The sequence below is a fragment of the Pocillopora damicornis genome, chromosome 6 (assembly GCF_964200805.1).
Source record: "Pocillopora damicornis chromosome 6, jaPocDami1.2, whole genome shotgun sequence".
NCBI lineage: Eukaryota > Metazoa > Cnidaria > Anthozoa > Scleractinia > Pocilloporidae > Pocillopora > Pocillopora damicornis.
The window spans coordinates 24,014,553-24,026,891 of record NC_142675.1 but is presented as its reverse complement, the minus strand read 5'-3'; the positions used below and the strand labels follow the sequence as shown (position 1 = coordinate 24,026,891).

General features: G+C 38.7%; 3 protein-coding genes across 7 annotated transcripts in view; all 3 read right to left on the bottom strand.

The window, feature by feature from the left end:
• Positions 1–12,339, bottom strand: part of LOC149044567 (uncharacterized) — a 42,542-nt gene that overhangs the window by 20,280 nt on the left and 9,923 nt on the right. The gene's annotated exons all lie outside the window — the stretch shown is intronic.
• Positions 118–6,826, bottom strand: LOC149044569 (uncharacterized). The gene is made up of 7 exons (XM_089209632.1): positions 6,361–6,826; positions 5,005–5,099; positions 4,028–4,184; positions 3,154–3,217; positions 2,210–2,466; positions 1,072–1,252; positions 118–539 (listed from the first exon to the last, which is right to left on the bottom strand). Exons 1-7 carry the CDS (start codon positions 6,787–6,789, stop codon positions 403–405), a joined length of 1,320 nt encoding a protein of 439 aa, XP_089065758.1. The 5' UTR covers positions 6,790–6,826; the 3' UTR covers positions 118–402.
• On the bottom strand, positions 9,610–12,256 carry LOC149044568 (uncharacterized). 5 transcript variants are annotated; one of them, XM_089209639.1, is made up of 3 exons: positions 11,217–11,341; positions 10,446–10,626; positions 9,610–9,862 (listed from the first exon to the last, which is right to left on the bottom strand). In XM_089209639.1, exons 2-3 carry the CDS (start codon positions 10,579–10,581, stop codon positions 9,726–9,728), a joined length of 273 nt encoding a protein of 90 aa, XP_089065765.1. In that variant the 5' UTR covers positions 10,582–10,626; positions 11,217–11,341; the 3' UTR covers positions 9,610–9,725. The 5 variants fall into 5 exon arrangements, with proteins under 5 accessions (XP_089065765.1, XP_089065766.1, XP_089065764.1 ...); XM_089209640.1 differs by having other exon boundaries at positions 11,209–11,322; XM_089209638.1 differs by lacking the exon at positions 9,610–9,862 and adding an exon at positions 12,121–12,256 and having other exon boundaries at positions 10,448–10,626; positions 11,209–11,503.

The following is a 12,339-nucleotide window of genomic DNA, read 5'->3' as shown; positions in this document are numbered from 1 at the left end:
TTTCGTCCTATTAAAGTGTATGTTAAACTGTTTAAATTTGTCAACCTTCATTATTGGGTCGACTCAATGAACTATTTCAATTCTATACAGGAAACATTTGGCCTTCGATCTTTTAGTTTTGAATTAATCAATGAACTTTATTTATCGAAGGTGTATATAACAGAGTGTACTAGTACACTAATGGCTCTCAACAAATATTGTATTAAAAAACATCTATAAAACAGATTTAAGCTTTAAATTGTGAATTATTGTCAAACAAAGAGTTGTAATTGACTCGTTCAGCTGAGGTCGTGTTCTTAACGTGCAAGTTACATTTAAGTTCGTTCGATCTTCAGCCACGGCTTACTTTTAAAGCGTGCAAAAAGAAAAAAAATCCGCATTTCACCAGAGGGAACAAAGATTCTAATTGGTAATATTTTCAATAGTGTTCTGCTCTGTGTCATAGTGAAGTATCTGTGTTGAGAGTTCCTTCATAGGCACTGCGTTAGTAAAACTCGCTCTCAGTTTGGTGTGAGACACTCCTTTCTCAATATCAACATCTGAAATAGAAATACAACAACGATCTGTCAGTTCTACTTGGGACTAGCGTTTAAATTGGGTGAGCTGAGGACGTCACACGCCCGCAGGTGTTGCTGGTAAATGTATTCGCATAATGGTAAATTTTGGCCCCGTCAGGGGAATTTTTAATCACCACTGATGCATATTCAGACAACAGTCCTTCTCACGTACAGGCAGCCGATGGAGTAAGCAGAAAATTGCAGCAAAATATTGGAATTTTTTGTGAACCTGAGAAACTTCTCTGTGTTTGTTAGCAAGCCATCAGTAAACTGAACGCGCAAATACTAATCATCAGCAGTTTTACTTTTCCTGTCGTTATTTTGTCGAGAAATCCAGAAACCTATTGTATGAAAACAGCTTTAGATCTATGGATTACTGTTGAAATAAGCTCTCTATAAAAATGTTCAGTCCCTTAATTTGAACATCTCTTGATACGGTATTCCTTTTAGTATGGAGAAAACCTCGGCTATAAGAATCTCAACAGAAAAAGAAATAGTGTGGACCGGTACAGACCATCTGTTGTCGGTTTCCTCTTCCTGCACGCATTCCTCAGGGAACCAGTCAACAGGAAGATGACGAAAATGCCAGCAGAGCTCATCAAAATGAAGTGGTGGGTTTTCACTCGGACATCGGATGAGCCTTGTTTCATGTCATGTCGGTATTTTCCATGGCTGTACTCTTCAAAGCAGGACAGCTGAAAAATGTACAGATATACCTAACTGATTGATCCAAATCGTACCTGATTTCGAAATTATACGAGACAAAAAACCTCTTGCTACTCATTGCGAACACTATGTTCACTACAGCTGACCCCACCCCCCTGCCCTTATTCGTCGATCAATTCCTTGAAATTAGAGATGAAATTTTCGGCGTATAACTTAAAAAGAATGCCTATTTGAAATTTGATCAGCTCAGCTTCCTCAACGCTCCCCCGAGAATTTTGATATGGGACCCGCCTGGATTTAAGACGTCGTCCGTGCCGAAAGTTTTTCATGCGAAGCATCTAATGCATGCATTTTTTTTTCGGTATAATGTTGGTCTTCTGTTCTTAAACTGAAATGAGTATACATACCGATAGGGACTATTTGATTGGTTAGCTTTATTGGGGATTTGCATCGATGAACGTAGCAAATTGCGTCGTAAAAGAAAGACTGTGCCAATGCACGGGGAAAGGAGAGATTACTTCCCAGCTATAGGGTAATGAGGATGTGTCAGTGGATGAGGTGTCATTTTTATGATTGGTGTGACTACATGGGTTTGTATTGTGACGAGAGTTACTAGAATGGGGTCACATGTTTTCGGGATTCTTGGGGTAAGAAAATTCTGCTAAGTAGGGATTTAAAATGGGAAGACTCATGGCTAAAAAACTGTTACCGTATTACTAAAACTGAGTGAGAAGGGGTCTTTTATCTAGTTGTAGATACCCAGCAATATTTGACCCAAGTACCCCTTCAACTCCCACCAAGCACGATTGCCAGTGAATTTAATCACCCGAATTTCTGACAGGTTGAAAATCGCGTTCCTTAACCAAGTCCATCGTGGCGATCGACGAGATTCTCGATTCCTACTTTGATAGATATGCCAAGCCATTTGAGCAGATCTCCACTATCGAAATATAAAATTATCTAGCGTATTTCAATTTTTTTCAAACCTGCCAATCCTCGTCTTTATCGTCAAGGTCGCAAAATTCCTCGTTCGCCCATGATTGCAAACATTCTTCAAGGTTTTCGTTTCCTTCTTCCACCGCAAAACCCACTCCGACGCTCAAATAAGTGATTTCCCACGCGTCAACTAATGTCAAAGGAGGAGACTGCCTTTTTATTTCTCCAGTGCCACAGTCGAACAGCAATATTGCATCTACACTACCATCAATCAAGCCGTTTAGGAGTTCGCGTTCTGTGCGGTATTCTGCAAGAAATTCAACCAAGGTAAAAATGGATATTCTTGCTGACATCAAATGTACTCAAAAAGTTGAATTGTTTATTGGCAATTGCTGGTTCTAGTCCTCTAATCAGCAGAAAAATAACCCCGGGAAGCCTCCAGGGATTTGCGCAACGATCTTTTTAAATCCCTCCCACCTCCTACCACACGCACACACACACACACACACACACACACACACACACACACACACGCACACACGCACACCCAAAGGAGCACTATTTCACTGGTCTACGAAAAGCTACAATTGCGGTTATCACAGTGCTTCAATTCTCAAATCATATTGAGAATTAAGGCTTCTAGAATTCTTGCTTATTGATAATATGTACAAATTGGAGACAATAGATGTAGGACTCACATCAGAATAAAATGAATTACGCACACTAAATGTCCCAGGTCTTGAATATACCCATCATTGAGAGATCTTAGAGAGTGTCTTTTGAGGGTGCGTAATACGGCGGCTAGTTTTGAAGAGTAATAGGGCTGAGACGCAGAAAACAAAAAACCGTTCTTGGGCCGCGTTCAAAGGGGAATGGTGCTTTTAGTGTATCGCTTAGCTGTACGGCACCACGTAAACAATCAGCATGCAACAAAGATAAACATATAAACCATGAAAGAATCACAGGAGAAAAATGAGTGTTTAAGTTGGAAAACCTTTCACATCGGCTCCTTGAATCCTTTTCTCGAGGTGTTTTTTGCTTCCCAAGGGAGCACCAACCTGTAAAAAATTCAGTCAAGACGTATTAGCTATTCACGGCATCAAATAGTCAATTCAGTTGTGAGCTTGGTTGCCAAGCCTTTGAACAGGAATAAAGCTAAGGGTTATGATACAAATGTTGTTGCTTTTCAAATGTAGATTTCTTTACTATCATACTAACCAGATAATGACCTCTATCACAACAAGGTCACCTTCAGTCCCACTCCAAATCAAAGGCTTGGCGACTAAACACAAATAACTGTGAAATGGGCTATTGCAAGCAATTCCATTTTCTAATTGAGGCTTTGGAGATTGATACAATAGGCGCGATTTAAACATTTGGTTTGGAGCAGACGATAATTTACCAGACCTTTATAGCTTTATTTTTGAGTCTGCTGACAGTTCGGCAAGATATAGAAACAAGAGAGAAGTGATAGTAATCCAAGAAGGAACATCGATGCAAGGACTTAGAGGATTAAAACAGATCGTAAATGAAAGACTTGAATACTAATGAAGGCAATGTCTAAGGATGTACAAATTATGACGTAGTTCCCTTCGTAAATACTGTGAAATATGAAAAATTTCGACACTGAACTAATGAGGCAAGTAAAATAGGAAAAATTTCTTCATTTAAATTCAACTTAGTATTCTGAATTGGACAATTGTGACCATTAAGCTTGAAAATAACACAGGCAGTCTCAAACCAGATCGATCATGAAAAAGAACAAGAGATGTTCTCCAAATTTCTGTCACGACAAGAGGAAGTTAAAAACAATTGAGAATTAAGCTCCATAGGCAATAAATGTTCTTCATTCAAATGGTGTTTCATACCTTAGATCCAAACATATCATTGAGGGGTCGAAGTCCATCAGCAGTGATGGACGAGGAAATCTGGGCTGTAATGGTTGACATCAACAGCATTCCGATGATCATCCACAGTGAAGCATACACCCGAGCCAGCGATGATTTAGGAGCTTTGTCGCCATAGCTACCATGTCAGTGATAAAAAATACAAATGACTTAAGCGGATAAGTTTCTAAAGAAACTGTAGTGCTGCGTCGGTGGGAGAGTATAACAGGGTGATTTGGTATTATCAACTGAGTTGATAACGTTAATTGGCCACCGTAAAGAGTTTAAAGCTAAAGTCTAGCCTTTGAACTCTTTACGATGACAAATTTACATTATCAACTCAGTCAGTGATAATACCAAATTATCCTGATAAAAAATACAAACTTAAAGTATTGTTAAAGAGACAGTAACCGAACTCGCGTGGCGCGCGGGCTCAGAGATATCTTCAACTTGTAGGCTTGTAAGCAAAGTGACGTTAACAATTATCGCGTGTGCGAGTTTAGTTCTTTGAGAGCCGTCTTTTTGAGGACTCTTTACGACGTTTTATTATTAGCTGTATTACCGTGTTGAGGTTGTTTTGGCAGATTAAACGTGGATTTTATTTCCGAAGGGTTTTCCGTAATTGCTTAAGAACAATTAACATTATAAAGCTTTATCGTGATCACATCACTTGGTTGACGGTCAATTCGTCAAAAAAGGGACTCAAATCGCCATAGGGACTCAGAGGTGGAACTTTAACCGTGAAATGAAATAAAACATGTTGATATTACGTTTTGTGATCAGTTTGTGAACAGCGAAAGGGGGGGATTGGCGATTTGACTCTCAGTGATGGCGAGTTTGATATGGTTGCTAATTGACCGAATACCCGTCACTTTTGTGGTCGTGTGGAAACTGGGTATGAGTTTAATTGGCTGTGTTAGATGAAAAGACAGATTATTATTTAGCTTGCAGTTTCTAACCCCACTGTTGTCATAGTAACCACTGCCCACCACCATCCGTCTTGAGCGCCTTTCCAAAACGAGTCTGGAAAATGACCTGCATTTGCTCTGTGATCCTATGGGGGAAAGAATATTTAGTTGTTAAAAGTAAAGAACACTTACAGTTTCTATGTGCAAATAGAAACGCAGGAGATCCAAATACGCTTTCGCACGACAAACGATACTCGTGTCAGTCTTCTTTTTCGAAAGAAAAAAACCGTATCAAGTTATTCACAATGAGAAATGAGTAACCAACGTATCAAAATCGTGCGTTATTAAGCATTAAACACATTCATGCTAGACGATGAGATCTCAGAAGTTTGCCTTCAGGAGGTTTGAATATTAAAGAGGAGAGAAACATCTGCTGATTATATAGCCATTTTGGTCTAAGTTCCAAGATTGTTTTTTAAGTGAGGTGTCAGATGTCTTAAAGAAGTATTAAAAGATATGATAATTAACTCATAGTCATGTTGATTTGTCTCCAATACTTACTTTAATATCAGAAGCAATTTTTTTAAATTTTTGCTTAGTTTTAGATCATTAACTATCAATTTTTCCTTTGCTCGATGCAGTCGCAGAAGTTGTCTGTTTTCTACTTTACACCAGGTTTGGGAAATGTAATATTTTGACTTATTCGTATTCATATTTTGACTTCATCTTCATCGTTTGACCTATAACCAATTCTCCGTCATTTTAGTTCTTCATCTGAGTTTAGCTTTTCATGGATTCGGAAATGACTTGAGAAAATCCGTGAACAGAGTTTGGATCAAAATGAAAATTTTAGTCTTGGGCAAAAGCAATTAACGTACTCAGAAATAACTTTAGAAAACCGATGTAAAATCCATTCGGTTACTTTTTATTCATGTGGATCAATCACAATTTGGCGAACAGCTCACTGAAATATTAGAAGTTTAAGACCAAACGGCAAAAAAAGATTATCAGAGGGTGACAATAGGTGATAGTTTTTACAGGTAATGGTTAAATTTTCCCTTTTTTGGGGCAACAGGTTAACGCAAAATGTCACAAAATGACACATTCTAGAAAGCGAAAATTTTTACGGTTAACTTTTGTTACGACTAACGGTTACGATTTGTCAACGTTTACGCCGAAATGGCCGTTTCACATGTAACGGTTACCCCCATTAAGAACCTGTTGTCAATATTTTCTTGCGTATTACAAAGAACGTATATTATTATCACAAAAAGAAAAATTATGCGGATGAATAATTCTCGATTTTTTTATTGTTGATTTAGCACTAACCTGTGTCACATATATCATTTGAATGATCAACTTTTCTAATGGGATAAAGTGAGGAAAAAGAGGCTTCTGAATACCTACCAAGAACCAGATGATGATTCCTGACAGCATGGCTCCTGTTATGCAAATAACAATGAGTTCCCATATTTGTTTAAATGCGTGAAGAATTTGACGGCCAATGGAAAACGATTCTTCTTTGATGGCCACTAAAGGAAACAACACTGTGTCTAAAGTTGTAACATTTGAAGTCCAAGAAAAGAGTGGAAATGTTACGTTTACAATTGGGCCGTTGCAACCAGTTGTGTCATTGACTTTTGAATAATTTGAAAGGCAGTATTGTAGGATATCTTTCACTGTGTTGTTACACTTAGATTGCCTTTGTCTCGCAAAAAACTCCTCAATCCAGTTGAACCTCACACAATCATCGATAGAAGCATTTTGGTCCTTCGACGGATGTGCCACTCTGACCTGTGAGATGATTAAAAAGAAGAGAAGACACTTGCATGACATTTTGGTGCAGGAGACAGCTCGCACGTTCTGTTGATTCCTGGAGGCAGTAATGTTTAAGCACCAGTAAACGGAAAGCATTTATTAGTAGCACCTTGTCATGTCACCAACAGATGTTCTAAGGAAATTGTTTTTGCTCTGACCTATTACATGCACTCAAAGAATCGTGGCGGGAAAACTTCTGAATGCCGGAGAAGCTTTCAGATAAATACGATCATATGGCATCAAAATATCAATGAACTCAACTTTTGTTAGGTGTTTTTGGTGTATTCCAAGGAGGAATTTTCATATTGGATCTTCATGAGTATGTGCCGGTATTAACCTTTAGCCCTAGTTTCCAGGTTCTCTTTTCTTCCCGCCACCTGAGGCAAGGGAAAAAGAAGGAGAGTCTCTCGGTGTTGGTCGCATGTCTCTCCAGGGGAGGGGTGGGAAGAAGGAAGGCCCTGGGAACGAGAGTATAACAAGTTATCTTGTTGTTCTGGAGGCCTTAAATAGGGTGTGAACATTGGTTGCGATTGTATCAAGCGGTAGTCTGCTCTTTTTTCGGCTTCAGAAGCAGAGGGAGGCAATTTGTCTGTGCATATTCTGTAAATCTTTGCTTGATACGAGAAACTGCTGGTATAGACCTGCGTCGGAAAATACGTTGGAAAAAATAGTAGATCGAGTATTTGAGAGAAACTTTCTTGAAATTTTTCCCTCTGTAACTTAGATGGAAGCGTCAGAGTCTTAAAATTGTTGTGTGGTGTGTGTAAGGAAGTGATTTTCAGAAAGCTAAAGATTATCTAATCGACTTCGAGTCTTTGTTTTATGATTGTTCTGAGCGATCGATGGAGATGTTATTTGTGAAGGATGCAAGAGGCCTGTCGAAGAGCACAAACTTAGTGGATAGTATACTTTTATTGTGTCATTGCTATCTCAAGTTATCGTTGATTATTTGAAGTACTCATTTTCCTGTGAGCGTTTTATAGCGCTTCAGCTGTACTGCTAGCCATGTACTTGCAATTTTAGCGAAAAATTAAAGTTTACAGATGTCTATGTTTTGTTTCAAAAAGTTTTTTTGACATGAAACTCAACCGGCGGGGCCGATTACCGAAACAAAGAAGGTCAATGTCGAGTAAAGACAAGTAAGACAACGCTGGTACAAGAATTCGTTACATCAAAGGAGAGCTTGTTAGAAATGTAGGAATGATTATGGATTTTATTGGAGTAAGGAAAACTCTTTTCAATCACTAGTCTCAGAAATATCATCAGATATGATCAATGATGTGGGGAAATTGTAATTTAAAACAAGTGCTAGTTTGGGCTTCCAGTTGTAATATGAATATTTAAATAAATCAATTATTTCCTATCAAAAATCATACTCATTTATCATTTCAACTGCACATCAAAATCTTATACGCTCTTTGCAACCTTATTCTCCAACCTATTAAATCGCAAGTTTTGCGACAATCTGATGGTCTGAAAATACTCTTATTACAAGCCAAACAACAAAGAACCAGTAGGGCTGATATTAACAGTGAGGGATGAAAAACAAAACATTTCCAAAAGCCTTTTTTTTTCTTAGAAACAAGACTAAATGAGATCAGATCAAACTAATGTAGAGAGATTTATTTATCTCTATATGAAAATAGATTTACACTCAACAGATTTCAGAGAAATGAGACTTAAGTTAAAATGTGACTTTTACATTGCGTATTATGCAGTAATGGGCACCGACATGGATGCCTATTTGAGAAAATTCATAGTTTTTTTAAGCCAGGCATTTGGCTGTGCCAATTTTATGGCAGACAATTAATTAAATCATACATCAGTCACTTAGGAAGTTTTATAGCTCTCATCAGATCAAACATCTCACGATCGTTTCCACATACAACTTTGTGATTCTCGAAAATAAAACATCAACGTCTTAAGACAAACCTTCAATGTTTGTTGTCTCATGTGCACATCTTGATCTTCAGTAAATCGAATCTCATACTTCAAGTTTTCGGGCTTCTTTCGCGTTCTGTTTGCCCTTTGATCACTAAAATATCCTCATCCGAAGAGTCAGCAAACACCACGAGTATCCAAAGAGTTAGAAATGTTAGTAAACTTATCATACTCTTTCATTCTTCTCCAGAAAATATTACAAAAAGGTGTAGATCACCCAGTTGAAAACCCGCGTAAGCACGCTGAAATATCAAAATGGTACCGAACGCGCCGAACAAATTCCATTGTCACGTTTGCAGGAAAATGCCCCTATGCTGCTATGCATAACTTTAGTTCCACTTGAGAAGTAACGATTATCATAACTTTGGTCTCGAGATCATGTTGTTGTGGTGAGCTGTCTCCCTAGTCTATTTCTGGTTCTAACGCTTTCACCTTTTCCTCCAGCACTTCATATGGTACATTACTCTCTCCTCCAAAATGGTCACCAAAAGTTTTGCCTACCGATTCATTTCCGTTCAGTTTCATTTCCGTGTGTGATCGTGATTGTAATGTGATTGTTATTACGATTTCCCTTTTTTTGTACGTTATCTTGTAACGCTACACACGGATTAAAAGCGAAAGCTACGAAAGTTAAAAGTGATAAGCAGAAAGAAAGTTTATACACTATCGACAAAGAAAAACCCTTTGAAAGTAAGCCGTTTGAACGCCATTTTAGCGGTAAGTTAAAATATTTTCGCCTATTTAATAATCCCTCCAAAAAGATGCACAGAGGAATCTGCAAGGAAAAAACAGAGAGAAAGAGATGGAAATTGTCACAGGAATGCATGCAGTGGCAGTGAACTAGTTAACGACAGTCAGTCTTCTGCTCGGGTTCAACTGAGAGACTCTTCAGCGTCGCGTACACAACGTTTCTGTGTTCTGGTATAAATCAAGCGAACCGTACATTGCATGTAAGGTAATCACATAAACTTTGATAGATTAAATTCCAAATGCGCCAGATGAGAGCAATGATCTTAATGCGTTGTATTATCAGGAGCGTACTTCTCTAAGTAATAGTTAACCGATGGTGTCGAGAGTTCCTTCATGTGCACTGCGCAAGTGACACTCGCCCTCAGTTTGGGGTTAAACGCTCCTTTTTCGATATCAACGTCTGAAATACAAACATAACATCAATTTGTTAGTTCTCCTTGGGAAACGGCATTTTAATTCGGCAAGTTTTCGATGTGACGCGGCCGCAGATGTTGCTGGCCAGTGTATTCGCATAATGGTAAATTTTGGCCTACGAGATATTGGCCTGGAGAAGAATGGGGAGGATATGAAGGGGTTCTGGCAACCGTACCGTCATTTGGGTGAATTTAGAACAAAAGTGACATGATGGTAACAAGTACCACTGATTCAACAAAAACGACAACAACAACAGAGGAGGTCAGTTAAGTAAGTAGCAAATTCCGTTGTACTTGGGAAAATTTTCCGCATGTTCGCAAGCCATCGCTAAACTGAAAGCGAAAACTTTCTAACATCAGCATTCTTCTTTGGCCTGTCATTTCTTGTCCAGGAGAAACCAGCTACCTCTTTTATAACAATTGCTTTAGATGGATTACTTTTGAAATACGCTTTATATGAAAAATTTAGGCTCCTTACTTGAACATCTTCTGATATGTATTCGTATATATATGGAAAAAATCTCTATCAGAAGAAAATAAAATGCAAAAATAATGTGGAAAGATACAGACCATCTGGTGTCGTTCTCTTCTTTATGCAAGTATTCCTCAGGGAACCAATCAGCAGGAAGGTGACAAGAATACCAGCAAAGGCCAGTAAAATGTAGTGGAAGGGTTCCACTCCGTCCTTGGATGACCTTTGCTTCATATCATATCGGTATTATCCATGGCTGTACTTTTCAAAACTGGAAAACTGAGAAGAAAAGAATACACAAAGGTATCTGAATTATCGATCTTCAGAATTTCTACGTCTAACATAATTTATATTATACTTCTTCACAGCGAGATGCAGCTATGAGTATGGCATCTCAATGTGAACTCAATTTCAGTTCACAGAAGTTTATTATTCTGAATTCGTTAAGTCTCCCTTTCTACCTGAAAATTGATTGTTACAAATCGAAAATTCGCAGTAAATAAACCGGCCTGGGATGGAACTCTCTTACTCGGTCGGCTTGGATTCTAACGCCGCACATATCAAGAGTACCTGATGACTCATCCCCTTTTTACAATACAAGTTTTTGTTCTTCTGATCCCTAGCTGAACAGGATAAATATTAATACGGGTTACATGATGGGTTAACTTTATTGGCGGCCTGTGTTGATGAACATAGAAAATCGCGGGGCAATGGGAAGACCGCTCGACCGCAGGTGAATTTAATCACCCGGAAATGTGACATCCTAGAAATGAGATTCCGTAATCAAGTCAACCATGACGATTTACAAGAATCTTCATCCTCGCAACAATGGATACGCCAAGCAATTTTAGCCTAACAAACCTGCAAACCTGCCAATCCTCGTCTTCATAGTCATAGCCGTAATCATCCATCTGTTCTGTTGCCCTTTCTCCGTACGTCCATGCCTCAGCTCGCCCTTGTAAACAATTTTCAATATCTTCGTATCCCTTTTTTGCCGCAAAACCCACCCTGACGCTCAAATATTCTATCGATTCGTCGACTATCGTCAAACGAGAAAATTGTTTTTTCATTTCCTTGGTACCACAGTCGAACAGCCATATTTTATCCACGCTACCATCCATCAGGCCGTTTAGGAGTTCGCGTTCTGTGGGATATTCTGTTTTGAAATCAGTCGGAATGAAAGAAGTATTTTTGTTGATATAAAACATACCCTTATCATTAAATTACCTCACATCTGATAATTGCTAGTACCAGTCCTTTTATCACGTGCCATCCCTCTAGCATATGCACAACGATGTTTGCAACCCCCCATTCCCTCCCACCCCCTTATGGATAAAGAAGAAGAAGCTACATTTGTCCCTCCCCTTGGGGGTAAAATTAATATCCTTGGTGTCTGCTTTGTTTGGGGTCCGTCTGATTCAGTACTTCTCAAATCGTTTGTAGGACTTAAGGTTTCTGATGTACATTGTTTGTTGCTACAATATTGTGATGGAGAGAAATAGCTAAGGACGCATCTCAAAATAAAAAGAATCACACAGACTTAAAGTGCCTGATCCAAGGATTGACCTAGGAATGATCATTATTAAGAGACCTTTAATGAGCTGTCCGCTGAGCTTACGCAATGCAATAAGTAGCGCTTAAAGGGAGGTGGTAAAGGAGATTCTTACTGTATTAAGCAGCAGTGGAGTGCCACTAGGCCAATCCAAAAACGGCAACAATAACAACATAAACAAAGAAACACAAGAAAAAAATGGAGTTTTGAAGTCAACGCACCTGTGACGTTGGTTCCATGGTTGTATTTCTCAAAGAGTTTTCTACTTCCCAAGGGAATACCAACATGTGACGAATTCCGTCAATACGCAACTATTACTCATAGCTAATCTCGTAACCAGATCCTACTGTGTAATTTAACTGAAATGTATGTTGGTTGTGGAAGGTCTGGTTACGAGACTAATTCATAATATCACTTTCCTAGCGCTTGGTGTTTCTAAC